At 41.8% G+C, this 19495-nt stretch overlaps 8 protein-coding genes across 8 annotated transcripts; 4 read left to right on the forward strand and 4 right to left on the reverse strand.

The window, feature by feature from the left end:
* BMR1_02g04035 (transporter, putative) lies at positions 281 to 1807 on the forward strand (the record flags this gene model as incomplete). Its single annotated transcript, XM_012793110.1, has 1 exon — positions 281 to 1807. The coding sequence occupies one exon, from the start codon at positions 281 to 283 to the stop codon at positions 1805 to 1807; it is 1527 nt and encodes a 508-aa protein (XP_012648564.1).
* Positions 1808 to 2326: 519 nt separating this feature from the next.
* BMR1_02g04040 (ATP-dependent RNA helicase dhx8) lies at positions 2327 to 4480 on the forward strand (the record flags this gene model as incomplete). The annotated part of the gene is made up of 4 exons (XM_012793111.1): positions 2327 to 3208; positions 3305 to 3491; positions 3512 to 3987; positions 4073 to 4480. 4 exons carry the CDS (start codon positions 2327 to 2329, stop codon positions 4478 to 4480), a joined length of 1953 nt encoding a protein of 650 aa, XP_012648565.1.
* Positions 4852 to 5469, reverse strand: BMR1_02g04045 (hypothetical protein; the record flags this gene model as incomplete). The annotated part of the gene is made up of 1 exon (XM_012793112.1): positions 4852 to 5469. One exon carries the CDS (start codon positions 5467 to 5469, stop codon positions 4852 to 4854), a length of 618 nt encoding a protein of 205 aa, XP_012648566.1.
* Positions 5470 to 5486: 17 nt separating this feature from the next.
* Positions 5487 to 5969, forward strand: BMR1_02g04050 (protein phosphatase inhibitor 2 (I2); the record flags this gene model as incomplete). The annotated part of the gene is made up of 2 exons (XM_012793113.1): positions 5487 to 5648; positions 5670 to 5969. 2 exons carry the CDS (start codon positions 5487 to 5489, stop codon positions 5967 to 5969), a joined length of 462 nt encoding a protein of 153 aa, XP_012648567.1.
* On the reverse strand, positions 7308 to 9201 carry BMR1_02g04055 (histone acetyltransferase; the record flags this gene model as incomplete). Its single annotated transcript, XM_021481751.1, has 3 exons — positions 7308 to 7460; positions 7483 to 7646; positions 7725 to 9201. The coding sequence occupies 3 exons, from the start codon at positions 9199 to 9201 to the stop codon at positions 7308 to 7310; spliced, it is 1794 nt and encodes a 597-aa protein (XP_021338356.1).
* A 400-nt stretch (positions 9202 to 9601) lies between these two features.
* Positions 9602 to 15908, reverse strand: BMR1_02g04060 (Protein dopey-1; the record flags this gene model as incomplete). Its single annotated transcript, XM_021481752.1, has 2 exons — positions 9602 to 13230; positions 13484 to 15908. The coding sequence occupies 2 exons, from the start codon at positions 15906 to 15908 to the stop codon at positions 9602 to 9604; spliced, it is 6054 nt and encodes a 2017-aa protein (XP_021338357.1).
* On the reverse strand, positions 16346 to 17329 carry BMR1_02g04070 (hypothetical protein; the record flags this gene model as incomplete). Its single annotated transcript, XM_012793116.1, has 1 exon — positions 16346 to 17329. One exon carries the CDS (start codon positions 17327 to 17329, stop codon positions 16346 to 16348), a length of 984 nt encoding a protein of 327 aa, XP_012648570.1.
* BMR1_02g04075 (conserved Plasmodium protein, unknown function) lies at positions 17475 to 19477 on the forward strand (the record flags this gene model as incomplete). The annotated part of the gene is made up of 6 exons (XM_021481753.1): positions 17475 to 18288; positions 18310 to 18469; positions 18641 to 18866; positions 18888 to 19078; positions 19130 to 19405; positions 19426 to 19477. 6 exons carry the CDS (start codon positions 17475 to 17477, stop codon positions 19475 to 19477), a joined length of 1719 nt encoding a protein of 572 aa, XP_021338358.1.
* Positions 19478 to 19495: the final 18 nt, after the last annotated feature.

The raw sequence follows: 19495 nt of genomic DNA on the forward strand, positions 1-19495 counted from the left end.
GTGATCATATAGTATATGAACTTTAATTAATATAAAAATTTTAAATGGCAGCAACAAATGTCATAAATTATTTACCTTGTGTAAATAATTTGTGGCCAAACATGAAAACAATGATATTATATATCAATATAGATTGAGAAGAAAACAAGTGAGAAAATATTCACATGTTAAACAGATTAGTACAAATAAATGCGTTAAATAGTTTTAGAACAGTAAGACTATTCAATCGTGCAGAAATCACACAAATCAAATAAACATATTAGTGAGCACCGCTGTAAATATGATAAGGGATCTCACAATTGAACAATTGGTCACCGACAAAAATGTCAAAGATTCAACACAACAGAGCAATTTATTTAATATACATCGTGTGGCTTATGTAATTTGTTGCATTGCGATAGCTGCATTGGTTGGTAGGACGTTGGTGGGATGGCCCAGCATAGCCAAGATGCTTCTGAAGTCGGGCGCATATCAATGGTTATGCACGGCAAATGAATTGGCACAGCACTCTGGAAATAAGATAGTCGATAAAATGGTTGAGAATGCTGGTAAAATCGAAGGATGTAAATGTTTGGCCCAGGACATTGCTGTGCAATCGCTATTTGCCACAGGGATGATTGCTATGATGGCGGCATCCGGATTTGCCGGGATTCTCATTCACTATGGCGGGGCAAGGATTTCATTCATAATTGGTACGATGTTGTTAATGACGGGCTGGCTATTTTTAGGTTACTCGAATGTCGACTTTAGGGCACATGAGGTAGGAATCATACTTATTGCGCTGGGAATGGATCCAGTGCTCTTTTCATTGTTATCTTCGGGCAATCTATTTCCAGGCAGTGAAATGCTAATAACAGCACTGCTGGCCTCAGCTACATCTGTAAGTATGATCATTACGACATTATTGGATTACGCCATCCATTATACTGGGATAAATTTCCCCACTGCTTTAACAATATATGTAATAGGTACTCATTCGTTGATGATGGCATTTGGTATACTATTTGTACCGCCCAGGCGATTTTACCGCCAGAATGAAATTGATGAGGCACTCAAACGTGTTGGAGAGTTTAGTAAATTGGATTTGCATTTTAACGTGGAAAGGGGGCTCAAATCACCATCATTTTCAGAAGTAGGATTGCAAGACAAACTTTCCGTATCTGAAACAGCAGAACACATAGAACCAGTGTCAATTACAGATTATAGCGAGACCAAGCCAGAAATCTCTAATAATGGTGCGGCAAAAATGCCAACAATACCAATTTTCATGACATTTCTGATTCTAGTGCACTTTGTGTTGGTAATTGCCGAGGGTACGTTTATCATGATCACAATGAGAACGCTCTTAGGCCAGTCTGCCACCAATATTTTGTCATTTACGTTGCCATTGTCGTTTATCCCATGTATAATTTTGGGTAAGGTGGCAGATAAGTTTGACGTTATATACGTGCTTTGGTATGAGGTAATTTGCATAATATTGACATTAATTGTATCAGTGTTGCCCCTGCCGCACGTGGATATTGTGGCGGCTGTGTTATTTGCGCTGTCTAATGCATGTCTTTCTGGTCAATTTTGGTTTTTGATTGTCGACATTTACGAACCAAAAATACAGATGCTTATGTTGGGCATTTTAAGTTTCATTTCTGGTGCAGGTGCCCTTATTTCTCGAACCATATACGCATACGTTGGGCGATCTGTGGAATCCATAAAGATAGGAATGTACGCGTTTCTGGGTATATCCATCTCACAAGTTATTATCGTATACCTCATCTCTCTGAGGAAGACCCAAGGTCTATCTTTCAAATGACATGCAGGGTATGTGTATAATATTTAATGTACGGTGTTGTGCGTGTTTAAAGTAATATATCAAGTTTTTATGGCCAATAACGGACAACGGACTCATGTCCAAAATATATAGTATTAATACTCTATATTTTGGAATGGCAATATGTCATGAGTGAATTATCACAGTTATGTCAAGTGATTGTGGGTTGATTTTTTTGGCGAAAATATCGTGTCATTAGTTGTTAGAGGTTATAGGCTAATCTGGCATATATAAACTTTTATGTAGAGAGAGTGTCGTTCTAGAGCAGACAAGGTAGAGCATAAAAGTCGTTGATCCAATGGCTGATATGGTGACTTTTGTCACATGTGGATGACAAATTTGTATAGTGGTTAATAAATGGAATGGATTTGATTTTCGAGGATTAATTGCAGTAATAAACTAATTTACATGATATAGTGGCTCCAGACGTAAGTGAGTTAGAGTAGTGTAGGGTGATGCTGAGTAACATCGCCAGGCTTATTTAGCAGTGTAATATTGTGAATGGAAGAGTTGTTAATAAGCATAGTGCAAGATGAAATTGTGCATAAGTTAAAACTCAGCAATACGCTGCTAATTATAGCCTCCACAGGTAGTGGAAAATCAACACTTTTGCCCGGAATTCTGGTGTCAAATGGATACACTGATAATGGCATCGTCGGTATATCACAACCGAGACGAGTTGCAGCAATTTCTCTGGCCAAAAGAGTGTCTTCGCTCCTAAATTGTAAAATTGGCGGATTTGTAGGGGTTTCAGTGAGATTCCACAACAACACAACAGCACAAACCAGAGTGCTGTTTGCCACTGATGGAATTTTGGTACGTGAAGCACTAATTGATCCCATTTTTAGTAGGTTTAGTGTGATAATTGTTGATGAAGCTCACGAAAGATCGCTAAGGAGTGATGTCTTATTTGGGCTACTAGTCATTGCACAGCGTAGGAGACCTGAGCTAAAGGTCGTTATTATGTCTGCAACATTGGAGTATGAAAATTTTGTCAAGTTTTTTAAGGATGTTCAACTTGTCAAGGTGGAGGGTAGGCAGCATCCCATTGAAATTCACCATATAAGATCGGAATGCGAGGATTACTTAGAGGCTGCGGTATTTGCTACTCTAATGATAAATTCTAGATCCGAACCTGGTGATATTTTAGTATTTTTACCGGGACAAGAAGAAATAGAGTCTTTTTGTGGCATTTTAAATTCTAAGCTCAAGAAAATTGAGCAGGAAGCCAAGGGTAAAACGCCTAAATCTGTTCTACTGAGAATTGGTAAAAGGACTTGTAATTACTCGCAATGGATGCAAATGGTTATTTTGCCCTTGTACGCAGCACTACCTCTGGCCCAGCAGGAACTTGTGTTTGTAAAGGCTCATAATATGAGAAAGGTATGTGTTTCACCAAAAATTCACGATACAATCTTATATTTCTCAACATAATTATCTGTATCATCTAAATGCTACTATAATTGACTGATAAATTAGGTAATTGCTGCCACCAACATCGCTGAAACATCACTCACAATTCCAGGTGTTAGATTTGTTGTGGACTCTGGTCTTGAGAAACAAAAATCTTTCTCGGCGAAGAGAGGTATTGAAGTTCTAGCCCTTAAAATCATATCAAAGGCTTCAGCTAGACAACGAGCAGGTCGAGCTGGTAGGGAGTCTAAAGGTATGAAGCTATTGATCCAGGATTTGTCTATCGAATTTATACTAAGGACTCCTTTGACAAGATGCCTGAATTTACCACGCCTGAAATCTTACGCACTAATGTTACTCAGCCCTTCTTAGAGCTAGCCGCTATGGGCATAAAAGGCATTTCAGAGTTCCCTATGATAGATTCTCCCAGTCAAGAATCCTTTTTGGTTGCAATTGCCACGCTGTGTAGGCTAGGTGCATTGGATAGAGCTGGCAGTATTACTGAAATGGGTAAACTGATTGTCAAAATACCCACCAGTCCAATTTATGCCAAATTGCTTATAATTTCAAGACATTTAAATTGTTTTGATGAGATCCTAACTATGGTATCAATGCTTTCAGTAGATGTGCCCTGGATAACCAATTTTTCTGGCAGTAGTAATAAAGGTTTTAAGAATGCCAAAATGCGCATTTCAAACACAAGTAGTGACCATTTGACCCTCATAAATCTATATAATCTGTACAAAAAGGTAAGACATTTTTATATTATAGTAAGAATGCCAATTTCATTGTTTAGTGCAATTTAAAAATATGTTGTGAGATTGTCTAATTTAGTCCAAAAACCCAGAAAGCTTCTGTGCCGCTTTTGGTATAAAACACAATGTAATGAAGTATGCAGAGCAAATTAGAATCCAATTAGAGTCAATTGTTGATACTCTAAGCATCGATGCCACAAAAATTAATATGAAACTTCAGCCACCAGAATTTGAAGACCCGAATGACTATGTACTATGGACACTCGCTCAAGGAAGTTGGATTAAAACGGCAATACTTGACCCTGATAAGTTGCACTACAGGACCATTCTGGAGAAACAAAAGGTAAAGATTCATCTATCCTCAGTGATTAACCGTACAAAACTGCCAAATTATATTGTGTACGATGAATGTGTGTCAACCAGTACTACTTACGTGAGAATTGTCAGTTCCCTGGATAAATTTGACATTAGAAAGCCAGAAAAGTGATTAAAACAGTTTTTTCCAGAATTATTAACTTATTCCAGTTTAGACACGCTATTTGTAAAATAAAATCCACTTGTGGTTAATTATCTCTAATCGAATTTTATTGAAGATTGTAAAAACAATTTGTTTGTAAATGATTGCTGTATTTTTAAAAAATTATGAATCTAACAATTAACTAAACAGAGTACATCTTATGTGTATAGATTAATTATATTCTGATAGTAAATGATATTGCAGTAAATACCTAAACTATTCGTTAACGAACAGCACAAAGTGTCCATATATAATTAACTGTTAATTAATTATGGGCTTTAACTTCATTTTATATTCCATTTATGACATATTACAATAAATTTTTCGTGATCTATGAACTGTTAAGATTTTGAAAGTTTAAAAGCCCATATCTCATTTGAATGGTGAAAATTAACAACCTTTAGTTCCACCTTGTGACCGCAAATTGGTGAAAATACGCATCCTATGGGAGAGTTTGGCAAGTCAGACAATCCCACTTGGACCTTGTTACAAGTAGCCATCTCCATCTGTTGCAGCCATGAGGTATTGTTGAAATTTTCATCTTTCTCCGCATTTCTAATTGACTCTAGGCAAAAAATTCCAACTTGACCACTGGTGGTGTCAATTTCCGATTTATAGGGAAATATAACTCCTTCCGGCGGGGTGTAATGTGTCCAATCCAACGCATTTAGAACATCAACGGATGAGAAGTTCCATTCCATCTCCGACGTGGAAACACAAACTAACTGTTCAACATTTGATACTTTGTAATGTGCTTCTGTTGACTCAGCTATTATGGCGTAAACTGACCACAGCCCCGGTTTAATGGGATGAAGTAGTTGTAAGGGCATTGAAATGACTTCTCCGCCTCCGCGAAAAGCCAGATCATTCGAAATGAACTGAGATAATTTGTTTGGGTCAATTATCACCAATGAATCTGCTAAGGTAACAAAACATCCCACGTCAGATATATGTGCCATATTGTCGGGTATACAGAATGGATCAAAGTCATGACCCAAGCACACAAAATGTATTGCTAAGTCGTGTTGTTGGGAAAAAAATTTCATGGGACGAAGCTGTCATTGCAGAGCATGATAAAGTTAGGGGTACTAGGGAAAAAATCTCTGAACCTAACACTCCCTACCACCTCTCTACCTCAGTGAGCCGATGATTCACTCAGGAGCACTCCTCGGACAGTGAAAATCTAGATACCTCCAACTCCGAATTTAGCGTGCAGTCTTACATGGGTAGAGACAGTATCGCAGAAAAAAAAATCATTCAACAAGTATCCTCCAGGTTAAACCAATTACAACAATCGAACGACCCCTTGAATGAGTGTCAGAGTGACTTCAGATTTCAAGGAGATGAAAATTCCAGTCCTAAATATAACTACAACTTGAACTTTAAGGAGAGAAGGAAGAAGCACTACGACGAGTATCACAGATTGAAAATTAGCAATATAAGTGACGAAGACTCATGAGTAGTGGTTGAGGCCACGGCGGCATTCTGCATTTCAAACGGAAATAATTTAAAATTATATAATGTTTACAGGTACTAATTTATATTTTTATATATTATATTCGAGCAAATGGATGAAAAATGCTATACATATTATGTTGGGGATTTTCCATTAATAAAATTTGGCATTGTACATAAAAATGGTATATAATAATGCGATTATATTATGTGTTACTACAATAGCATACGATCGCCATTCCGTGCATGGTATTTTAGTAACATGACCTGAACTATCAGTAATTATATTTGTTGGCCGAATATCGTTTTAGTATTAAATCTTCTGTTAATTTATTGGAATGTTCCGTCGGGTTTTTGAGATATGATTGAAATACATATTAGGAGACAAGAAGTTTATACTTGTTTTGATAAGTGATATAGTTGTCGTATGTGATAATAGTCAAAGTACAAAATATCGTCACATTTTGATAAAAAGCGATTCGGGGATTAAATGAAAATTAAGTGCAATGGTGGGAATTGATCAGGCACTTTAATGCTTATTTTATGGTGAAAATTGCCTAAGTCTTTATCAATTTCGTGATATTATTCAATGCGGGTGGTTGTTTTACATTTAATTAATTTGTATTTTAACATAATGCGTTTCTTACTATGGTGAAGAAGATATGGTTTGTAGCAGATTTTTAATTTTATTTGAAAAGTGCAAATTCTTTACTGGGCGTTGTATAATGTGCAGCAGATGTTCAGATGTTGATAAAACGTGGTCAGTTGGATGTGGCAGATACTTTAAGTGTATGTATTCAATTGAATTGAATGGGTATCGTGCGGCTCTCTTAGGAAATTCAAGTCTAAATTTACGCTAGAAAATGGATAATTGAGCTAGATTTGTAAGGAAATTAAACGCTAATTTCCGAAACTGTTAAATAATTAGATACACACAGGCATAGTCAAAGCTAGATATACTGGTGAAATGGTTAAAAAAATCAGTATAGTAAAAGAAAGGAGATGCGAATATCGTAGACTGTCGTAATATCAGATGGGTTAAATAAATTAAGTTAAAATTCGGAATAAGAAGGAATATTACCTAACTATTATAGGCACTAATATTGGGGATTTATGATAAGGTTTTATGTTTACATGAGAAATGAGAGTAGAAAAGTCATGTGATATATGTGTTATTATTGTGTAGGATATATCATAACAATTAACCCTATACCAACTAAGACAGCAGGATAATATATAGAAGCAATCATGTCTAGGGGTATAAATTATTGCCACATTTTGTTAAATATGGTTTGTATATTAGAAATTGAATAGTGCTTTAAAATCTATGATTATCGTGGAGCTATTCCCTCATGCTTTCGTAGATGGGCCAAATATACGACTGTAGTTCATTTGCATATTTGTAGTAGATGGTGTGTGGTGTGTTATACAGTCTGCAGTTGTCAAACATTCTCTTAAGTTCCTCGCCAAATTCAGTTTTTGTTCTGTATTCTCCCTAAATGAATGAATCTTTTTACATGTTTGGCGCGTTTTCTCATGGTGGATATATCCGTCGGCTTGGTTATGATATCATAATAATCTGGTGCTTCTGATTGTTTAACCGGTTTTTTAAACGGCCAAGAAGATTGCTGCTTTTCAAGAATATCTAATAGCTCCAATATCGAATCCTTTAAACAGCCATCTGGGTGAGTGTGAAACGCAAATTATATCGTATTGAAACAAGTGAATCTGGGGTTTGCAGTATATATTATAAACTTACCCTTAACTTGTAGAGTGTTTGTTGTCTCCTGATACCCAGCCTCTATGAGTCCTGGAATATCACAGGGCCTCAGTATGATATTGCGAGAAGTTTCAGCGCCTTGAGAAGGGTCGGTGCTATTCGTTCCATTATTATTGTTATTGTTGAATATTTCAAGCCCGGGATAGACTTTGAGAGGTTTAATAATTTTTATACACTGTCTAACTAAATTTTTTTGCATCGACAACATATCCGAAAGTCTCAAATAGTTAATATTTGGCGATATATAACACTCCATAAGCGTTCCTCCATCATAATCCTTAATATAACCGTACCATCTCTCCTTGGGCATTGTAATTTTTTGAGAAAACCCTTGCTTCTTAAAGTATCCAATAGCAAAATTATCCGCATAGGTTAGAAAGTATTCAATATTGCTCTTTTTAACGTGTTCCTTGAGGTGATTCATTATCCTAGTGCCATAGCCCTTAACCTGCTCTGTAGACGTTACTGCCAAAAAGGCAATTTCCGCGAAAGCCTGTTCAAAATACGGACGGAAGCATATTCCTCCAATAACTTTGCTATTTTTTAGCAGACAAAATGTGTAATGCGATCTGTCGAAAACAAGGCGGACGATATACTCCCTGGGCATTTTTGGCAACTGCCGGGAAAAAATATTTTTTACCGATATTAATTTAATCATATGGCCCGGTTCCCTGTCATTGGTAATACATTCAAAGGAAATTATGCCCAAGTCTTCTTCTCTAGCCCCGCCAGCGTCTCTGTGCAAGAATCCCAGCCCGGTTTCAGAAGGCAATAGTGACTCGAGCTGCTTATCGTTCGAGGAATAGATTCTTTTAGTAACGCTTAGGGCCTCCTCCGCAGCTACACCGCACTCCATCAGCAGCATTGCAAGCACTAAGTCTCCGCAGTATCTGAATGAAGTTTTATCCAATTCTTCCCTCAGTCCATCCCCCAGTAATATAATAACAACTTTTAAAAAGTCGCTAGAGAAAACATCGCAAAGACTTGCGCCGGCCGGCATATGTTTCCTCAAGAAATCCTTCCACCTCCAGTATATTTGGGCATAAGTGGCCGGCGAAATGTTATAACTAAATTTATCCGAGGGCTTAGGAAGTTGTTGATAGCCGATTGCAGCGCAAATTGCGTTTGAAAGTAGTGATACAGTGTGAGAATCGCCCTTGGCAATTTCTATCCTAGACTCTACAAAATTTCTTCTTTGAGAGACGGGATATCTTACGTAATATTCAGCAAATGGAAAGGCTTCCTTAGCGGGGGGTGAGACTGAATCTCCAAAGCCCTTATTATCTGTATCGCAGTTGGTCCCGTTTGTAAGCGTGATATTTGCCTGAAATGGATCGACACATCTGTTACACTCATCCACAATCCGCGTAACAACACGTTTAACAATTTCTGAAATGGGCGAGGATGAAATTTCAAATGAGTTATCACTTGAGTTAAAATTTCCGTCTGATTCCATTTCTCAAAGCAGCTGTGCTAAGTTTACAACGTTTGAGTGACGGAATGTTAAGAGTGAAATCAGCCTTGGGACCCTATATACAACGACCACCACCAGGCCTCTATGCCGCCTCACCAACACTTTTGAATTTTAATCTATAATTAAACCCTTTGTTTTACGTGCTGTATTGCACTATGGACTTAGCTATGGGTTAGCTATGGGTTAGCTATGGGTTAGCTATGGGTTAGCTATGGGTTAGCTATGGGTTAGCTATGGGTTAGCTATGGGTTAGCTATGGGTTAGCTATGGGTTAGCTATGGGTTAGCTATGGGTTAGCTATGGGTTAGCTATGGGTTAGCTATGGGTTAGCTATGTATTGCAGATTGCACTAATTAAACATACAAAGCATATCCAAATCTCGCTACAGCGGCCGGAGACTGGCCTTGTGGTAGACCTTGTAGATCGAGTGAACTGAAATCTCAGGGTACAAGTCAACCAAATCATGGTCCAGCTCCATCAAGTCATTCTCAATGTGCCTATTTATTCGCGACAAATTCACGCGGCCCTGATCCTGGCTCTCGTTTAGCCCCAGGGCTATCGCCTTGCTCACGTGGTAGGTAGCCTCTATAGGCACGCCGTCCTTCCTCTGATAGAGGTACTTGATAATGGTATAAAAGGGAAGGAAGTTTTGCTCAATGTAGGCCTTGTCCAGTTTCACGCCACTCAGGTCGACGCTAGAGTGCGGCTGCGCGCCCTCGGAGCCCGCATCCGGCTCCGGCGCCACGCAGGGGACAAAAATCCACTGAAATATGAGAAAGTCGTAAAGTCGAAGAGTGCAAGCTACGTTTATTGTCTTGACCGCCTCCAAAAGCAACCTCACGTCGCTATCGTTGTAAATGACCTTATCCACCGCGTCCATGCTCGAGCAAAACAGCGCGAGCTTCAGCTTGTTGCGGTCAAACACCTTTATAAGCTCTGATAATAGCACGGGCCAAAGCACCATTAGGTACCCCTGGGACATCTTCAGCAGCAAAATGCGCATGGTAAGCAGGATCTGAGCCTGCAGCGCCACCTCATCCTCCCCCATCCCGTTCTTCTCCAACTCCAAGTACCGAATGCTATCAGTTATTCGCTCCAGTATCTTAGAAATGTGCCCGGCGAAGGTGTCGTTCTCGCAGCTGTATATGACGAAGCTCAGCCGCTTCAGGCAGCTGCAGCGCTGCTGCGCCTCATTCGCCTTCAGCGAAAAAACCGACGTCGAGTACGGAACGGCGTAGGCGTCTAGCTTCACGAGCCCCTTCTCCTCCTTTAGGTCCTCCTGTACTATAGTACTCACCAGCTTCATTAGGCACAGCAAGCTGCGCCGGTCCATGTAGAAGAACCCCGGCGAGTTTAGCATCTCCACTATGGGCTGTTTCATGTAGTATAGGCAAGGGCTGTAAAACCTGTACGGCAGGTGGCGCACCAGCAGTAGCGCCAGGTAGCGATACCTCCACTGGTTAGGCGTGTTGATCGGGTTGGCCTGAAAGTCTGAAAAATCCATGGAAATGCTCGAGTACAGGGTGCCGCCCTCGCCCCCAGGCGGGGCGCTCGCGCTGGGCCTTTTCCCCCCCTTCTTCGCCAGCGCCGGGACCACATTTGCCACCAAATTCTCACACAGTGTGCGCAGCACGATACCCGCCAGGGGAGAGGTGCGCTTTAAGTGACATATGTCGTAGCAAAACAACAAAAGCTGCCCAAGGCAGTTGTAGGCCAAATAGTATATGTTGGTAGACGATAGCTCGCCGTCAGATATGGGTAAGTCGTCCCCGGCTATCACGCGCGGGTCCCCGATCTTGTCTGCCAGCAGCTCCAAGTACGCCGGAAGGGGGGGCTCCATGTCAAACTGCGAGGGCGATAGAGACGACCCTGTCTTGTGGAAACTCTTTGCACCGCACAGCAACACGTTCAGAACCAGTGATGAAATGCGCTTACGCGCCTGCTTGCTTTCCAAATGGATACTGCGGATTGTCATCAACTTGTCAATGCTTAGGTACATGTGCAAACTCCATATTGCCATGACAGGCTGGCGCCAATAGCGTAGCACCAGCGATGCCGTCCTATTCACAATACCCAGCACCGATGCGGAAGGGTCTGCCGCACCCTTACCGCCCACATTAGACTCTTCGGACACGTATGTACCCGCAGATAATATCAACAACTCTTTAATAAACTCCATCATCACTGATTCACGCACGGAACACGCCAACAAATGAATACCCTGGCTCGTCTCTTTGAATTTGTCGCCCTTGCAGTAGCTCTCAAACATGTCCAAAATGTGGGAACAGAGACCCGGAAGGTCCACCTTCATCGAACTTAGCGCGCCCAGCATCGCCTTCTTCTTCCTCTTAGCGTTAGCCACGGTCGTGTGGTCCTGCTTCTTGGGGTAGCAGCTGCCCCAAGTGGCCAGGCAGCCCTCCACAAAGTATAAGGGCAGCTTAGTGTAAAGCAGGTTGAAAATTGAAAGCACCTGCCCTCCCATCGCCTCCGCCCCGCGTGCCCGGATGAAAGTGGACTGCGCGTGGGCCTGCTTGGGGCACGAGAAGTAGGCGTCGCCCCCCTCCCCCTCGGCCCCCAGGAACGCGAGGCACTGTACGCAAGAGTCCACCACGTCCCACAGCCTGAACCTGGCGGGCTCTACGGGCCCGCCCGCCTCTTCCGTCTTACACTCAGCGTGAGAAATGGAGAGCGTTGGCTTGAGGATCCAAGAGTCGCGGTTGGCAACCGTCGGTGTGGCGCGCTCATTGCTATACCTCGGAGTCCCGCGCTCGGTGCCCCAGGGCCTCACCGAGCCCTGCGAAATTATGCCTGTTGCACAGCCGCAGAGGTCCAGCAGACCCTTCAGGTAAATGCTCATGCATTCTATCCCGATATCCTGCCTGTCCTTGAGCTGCAGGCAGAACTCGTGCATGAGCGTGGATACGAACGAATACAAGAGCCTTGGCGGCATGTAGCGCGTGGAAAGGAGGGAAAACTCGACGTATGAGTTTAGGAGATCGGCGGCAATGGTGGCGCCGTTGCAGCACAGACGCAGTACGAGTCCCAAAATTGCGCACCCCCCAAGGGCGCGCAGGTTTTGAACCTTCTGCTCCTTGGCCGATATGGCCTTCAAAATCGCATCTTCAACCACTCCAGAGACGTAGCCATCGGCGATTATATTGGGCGTCCCCTCGTCGTTGGCAAACGCAAAGTCCCACAGTCTGAATTTTGTGGTTGATGGGGCGGCTGAGGGGGGCACTGAGAGACCAAGCTCTGTCATCTCCTCGTCCGTCTCTGACTGTTTGTTCCGCAGGACTGATATTAGCCACTTCGTGTAGCTGCTGACGAATGGCCCGGATAAGTGCGATTTGTAGAGTACCACCTTCAGCAGCAGCAGCAGCTGCGTCTGTATCACCGTCTCTCTATGCAGGTGAAAGTAGAGCAACATGCAGATGAGTGGCCTGGAAATTAGGCATGAAACCTCCTTTGCCCGCGCCGTCGGTTGGATTGTGGAGAGGAACAGTTTGAGGAATTCTATGGCAGTGCACCTGAACATAACAAGCGTATCTTCGTCATTGGACTGTACGCCGCAGTCCAGAAGGGATTTTGCCATCGTTGCATCCATGGAGTCGCCGTGTATTTTTTTAAGATTGTTCGTGGTCACCGCCTGCATGATGTATGATATGTCGACGTTAATGCAGATGTAATTGAGCGCAATTATTACTAGCAGATCCACGTAGTCAAATATGCAATCGTCGTCGTATGAGTCGTTGTTAACATCTACTAGCTGGGGGAACCAGCTCTTGCCGTCCATATTGGATAGGGCTCCGAGGTAGGTGGCAGAGTAGGCGGCGGAAGCCGGGCAGACATGGGCAGTTACCTTAGATGGCATCTTAGACGTCCGGTACGCCTCAATGGCTTTCATCAGATTTGGCGAGAGGATTGACCTTTGCATGGCTTCGGTGGTTGACTGGCCCTCGCAGGTTAGGATGGAGGAGAGGTGCTTGAACATGTGAACCATCTTGTCGGTATCTGCGTTAGAGTTGTGACGGAGGACATGACGGCATGGCGAACGGGCCAGCCAAAAGCAAAGAGCAAAGGGGGGAGAAGGGAAGGTGGGAAAAGACAAGAGAGAAAATTTTATAGAAAAAGGACAAAAAAGAGGGGAAATTTTATAGAAAAGGAGGAAAATATTAAAAAGGAAAAGAGTGGAAAAAGACAAAAAAGGGGAAATTTTATAGAAAAGGAGGAAAAGCACCCCTCTCCCTGTACGCTCGGGGCTTACCTTTGGGCGAAGGCGATTGCACAGTGGGGAGTCCCTTGTTGGAAAAGTTGCTCCTGGCGCTCATGGTGAGGGGACGGTCCGTCCCGCCGCCCTCATGCGGACCCCACTCTATCTCGGAATAATTTTCGTCGATAGACAGCAGGCTGATGATAATGCTGTCAACCAAGTGGGGGAGGTGCATCACTGCGTCAGATAAAAACGATCGAGCATGGTAACGGATATGCGGGTCCCTATCGGTGACGAAATCCAATACTAGCCCCACTGCATCTTGAAACACTGGAAAGTTGGGAAAGTGAATGTGCGAGTATTTCCATAAAACGGAAAACCGGGATATCGCATCCATCTTGTTCACGCTGCGCGTGTCGCTCAATGACTCCATCAACGTTTTCTCCACCTCACTTGGAGTGCTAATGCATAATTCATGCAGCTCTAACAGTAAAAATACTATCTCAGAGTGAGATGTCTCGTACTTCATGTCCAACATGCAGTAAAGGTGCTTAGATATGTTGTATATATCCCCGCTATCGGTCAACTGCTTTCGAACCCTGTTGTCCAATTTCATCAACTCAATCAGGGTCCTGGCGGAACGACAGGTAAACACGTCACTGCTGCTCTGTGAACACGCCGCCAGCGTAAATATCCAGACGGGGACCTTGTCCCCATCCCAACCCAACTGGGATAGGCGGGCCAAATTTATCGTCAAATTGTTTAGCTGGTCCAATGTCACCACCTTTATCTCAGATTCCGAAGACGCTAAATATTTATCCAGCGCATCCTTGTAGTAGTGCTGTAAAAAAAATATCACGGAACTACGCAACTCAATTGACTCTGAAAACACATTCTCCATTCCGTAGTCCTCATCGATTAAGTGGCTCGTTTTAACTGCGTTGTCAAGCTTCTGTAAAATGTCCTTCACCAGTATCAGAATGTTCGTCAGTATATCATCGTCGATTGATATAGACTGCAAAGACGTAAAGGCCTGATTCAGTAGCCCTCTCATGCCCGTAATCAAATACTTGGGGTTGGAAATTATCTGCTCAATGTATATATACAACAACTGGAGTAGCTCGTCCCACTCTTGTGTCGTATTCAAATTGTTCGCTTCCACCAACTCCCTGAAACCCCTACCAATCGCCTCAAATATAAAATGAGGAGGGGTTAAGGTGGGATCAAATATCATCTTGGCGCGATTCACCATGTCCACCTTCCATTCGTCCTCATCATAGTCGAAAGATACGTACTTTAGGATTGGCAGCGATAGGTCGGGCATTACCTCGTTAGCAAGACCATGCAAATCTATGTCTGATACCAAAGACACGATCATCTTGATTGGCTCCATCAGCTCGTCAATTGTACTGGGCTTGTTTTGCAACAAGCCCTTAATCGCCTCAATAAAGTCACTCTTCACGTGCTTTCGAAAATACGCGAGGTCCAACTCCTCGTTGCCCATGTCTTCGCTGGCCTCGTGGGCCATGCTGTCGTATTCGCCCGTATGCATCGGCGCAGAAAAGTCATTTGAAATGTTGAATAACCACTTGTACAAACTTCTGGTAAACGACCACTCCGCCTTGTTGACCAACACAAGTGTACACTCTATTAGGGCAAGCTTCTCGCGCTTTGTAAACTTCACCCAATTCAGTGGAAAGTGGTTCACTAACATATCTGATAATGTTCGCATTACAAGTGGACATTCATCGCGAAATGAAGCAATCAATGCGTTTAGAACTAGGGTCTCGCGGTTTGGTAATAATACTTTCAGTCTTGCATCCGAGTGAGATGGTACGCCCGGTGCCAGTCTCAGCGCTATAACTTTCAACGTAAAATATCTAATCTTGCTAGCTTTCAGTAAAATTGTCCAAAGGGCCCACATGAAATGTGCCTCAGTCACGCAATCACAAATACTATTCAGCGTCTCGTGTACCTTGGCGAAACAGTCACTCTTATCGTCCTCCAGCCCTGGTAGTATACATAGTAGGAGACCCACGAGGCAGGGCATTAAGTGCTTGCCTAACGGAATGTAAAAGGATTCAATTATGTTTAAAAATATAGGGCGAATTGAGGTGGCAGAATATGAAAAAAAGGGGAAAAGTCCGGAACTGAAGAGGGCTAGATCCTTTATCAATCCGGAGGTCCCTATTTTTTGTAAAATAGATGCGTAAACCTCTAGTGTCCTAGTGTGGACTCCTGAGGGGAGGTGAGGATTTAGGCATTGTGCTAGCCGCTTGCAAACAATTTCCTTTTGAGGTATATATGTTAGGATAGGCTTGCTTATGCATTTCTGCAGGCGTTGCAATGCATTGTTCAAGTCAGCCCATTCCTTCGCCTTTTCAAAACTCTGTAAAACCGCTTGGATCTCTGCTATAAGTCTCTTTCGTTCGTTTCGAGACCTATACGTGTCACCAAATTCCCTTTGCGAGGTCTCCATATATATCCTACCATGGGGTACCAACGCATAATTGTTATGTAATTACGTTCGTCGTTTCATAATACATCATTTATACTTTTGGTCGCTAAACACGCATTTCATATGGTATATTTCATAATATGCATTTACATTATGTATGGTCTACTCTGTCTATGTTACAATCACCACAGCACTGAATACATGTTATCGATTTTCCAAATATACGTATACGCTAGTTTTACACAGCCAACTATCGTTGGCTCAAGTGGTTTAATAAGACGTGCGTGACTGGATCCACCTAATGATTTCTTTACAAATAAGTCATCAGGTGGATCCAAACCCATATATTCCATGTCATTGCCCATTGCCCACTATACAACCTAATTCTAATTACTCTAAAAACTTTAACTAAAAATTATTTAAGGTACAGAAAAGTCGCGACTTTGGCGGACTAGGGGTTATGTGTGTACATAACCCCTCATGTAGCAACTACCAGTAAAGTGATTTAATTTGGCAATATCAGCAATCATAGATTTTGTTGGAGGTATTTTTGAGATTCCCAAGTTATCAGTTACAGAAATCGCATCAGTTGATATGTTGCGCTTACCCTTACCACCTCGTCTCAACCTAAACCTTCCATGCCTAATCTCCTCGTCATTGTCAACTACATTGATATATTCATTATGGGAATTGCCAGTTTTGGAATGGGGTTCTTTGATGTTTTTATTGGCCCAAATTCTGAAATCTGTGAAAGTCCAGGATCTCCAACTCCTCCAACTGGCGACCCATTCTCGCAAATGCTCGTCAAAACCAAACATCAGTTTCGCTTTATTCATAGCCAAATCGTCATTCTTACCATCTAAAATCTCCTCATTCGAAACAACATTATCAATATGCCCACCCTTATCTACGTTAACTGTATCCAGCTCGGCGTTTAGTGTGCGGTTAACCTCCATTGATACAAAATTTACATTATTGGTGCTATCAAAACCGTCATCATTAATCGTTCTATTGTCGACTAAAAATGACACTGTAGGTATCTCAACCTCCCGTTCTACCCTATGAACTTTCAATACTGGTATAATGGTCTCCCTAATCATAGGAACAGGTACTTCAATAATCCTTTCCTTATAGACATACGTTGGCACTTCCACAATCCTCTCTACATATTTGATTTGAGGTACTTCAATGATCTTCTCTTCCTCCAAAATCTTTGGTACGTGCAAAACTCTTTCAATGTACACTGGACGTCTAACCTCCTTGATTTTATATTGGATGACCGGTTTTATATATTCTACAATTTTCTCCAAATATTGAATTCTGGGAAGTTCCACAATCTTCTCCCTAATCTCTTCCACCATTATTTCCACCGTCTTCTCTTGCCTAATGGGTTTTATTTCCCCGTCACCCGGCACGCCTGCACCCATATCTACTAATGTCATTTCTAATTCTATTAGCTACAAGTGTACAATAATTAGAATCGATCGAATTGTTTGCGTGGTATTAGCAAATGATAGTCGTTACAACGAAGTGGCAAGGGTAGACTCAGAGGATTGCATGTGTGGTTGGCAGTATTACTAACATGTGATGCCCACATCTTTGCCTCATTGGAATTTTGGATTCCATTTGGTACTCCTCATATTTGTCGCATTTACACAATGTGTACAACTAAAATGTTTATTTTTTAAACCTACATTTGTAAGTATATCCCTGAATGGACTTAAAAATACACGATTAAATCGGGTGTCGTTGATGTTCGAGGGAAACGATAGACATGATCTCCTTCGCCACTTATATATCAATAGAGAGAAGATATTTAGGGATAAAGAAGTCGCTGAACACCTGAAAAATTACTTTGGTTTGACCTTGGAAAATTTGGAACAACATGTTATTGACACCATGGAAGAGCAGATTAGGGATAGGGATGCCACCAGAGATGAAAAGCCAATTTGGGTAGATGCAAAGGTTTTTAAAGGGGCACCTGAAAAGTTTAAATTGCCATTAGATCCAACACTATCGCTGTTAAAGGGGGAGGGGATTCAGGATATTAAAGAAGTTGAGGGACAGGAATTCATTTCAGATTTTGACAAAACAATCTATGAACTACTTCAAAATGCGAGGGCAAATTGCGTTAAACGGATTCCACAAACAGAACTTGAAAAGTTTATCGAGTTATACAGTAAAGTTGGTTCATATGAGTATGAGATTGTGGACAATGAGTTGTACTATTATACTGATTGTCAACCGCTTAAACGTATCAAATTAACAGATCAACACGAAAAACGCCAACATCAAATTGAATTGATGAGTAGGCCCACAAGAAATCCTTCCTTTATAGACCCAGTAGATCCTCACATTAGAACAGGAAGGCAGAGGGCTTTGCAAAGGAAGAGGGATTCCGGTTTGCATGCATTTCACTTAGGTGCGTTACAAAAGAAGAGGTGGAAAATGGAAGTGCCTCCAGAGGAGGATATTCCTAGGGGTAAATCAATCCGCGGCCATCCAATAATTCAAAAATTTGTTGACTCTATGGATTTTGAGCGGCAGCTCTCTAACGCTCAGGATACTAACTATTTTAAGAGGTAGACATCTTATCATATTATAAATTTGAAAAAGATAGATTTTAATATATGAAGACATGTATATCTAATACAAAATTTATTAGCACAAATGAATATGAATACATCTATATCTATAAGTTTAGTTTTACCATGTTACCAAATGTGTAAATTTTGCTAATTCAATTAACACAGCAATTTCCTGGAAACAGGACATAATATTCCAGATCGCGCAATGGATTCATACTTTGATATACAATTTATAGGAACGCCAGATGCATATCCAGCAGCTAAAGAACCCGATATGACTTTCACTTGGCCCCTATATTGGGTGCCTTGGCTGGCCAAGAAACACCCAAAAAGGAGGGGACAGCCAATAAAATCGCCAGTGTTTAACTTGGGAGGTATTGAGCCACTGCAGGTAACTAATAACAATATGTAGTTATGGTTCTACCCTCAAGGCACTGCAATGTCCAAACCTGGGTATTCTTCAATGAAGTTGATCACTCCACCAGGGTGGAACTTGCCCTATCGCATTTATCTCTACATATTCAGTGAATACAATAAGGTAGTATCCAAGGCTATGTACAAGGAGTCTGTAGACTATATAGCATTTACACTAAATTCTGCCAGGTAATCCAATAACGACTTTTGATAAATGTTTTAGTGAACTGTATGACGTAGACTGCTGACTAAAAGAGGGATCGATGATTTGCTGGAGTCGCCAAAGGATAATGATGATTATGTGATTCTTGGGCCTGCAGGAAATGTATATGCTGGAGTAGGAATTGCTGATGAGCCACTACCAGAAACTGACTTTAGGGGGGCCAAAAGGCTTCCAAATGTTGAATATAAGTACAATTATGACTGGCACGATGGCCACTATCATATGCACAAATGGCTACTTAAACAAACGGCGAATCCGGAGGATTCTGAGATAATGGACAAGCTTCCTAGATAGTAAGACTGTGTAAATTTAGTTACACTCACTCGCTTGATTATCAGCCATTCAAATATTATTATACGCCCTAGTATCCCTTCCGCAACGTT

This window comes from Babesia microti, chromosome II (assembly GCF_000691945.2).
Source record: "Babesia microti strain RI chromosome II, complete genome".
Taxonomy (NCBI): Eukaryota; Apicomplexa; class Aconoidasida; order Piroplasmida; family Babesiidae; genus Babesia; species Babesia microti.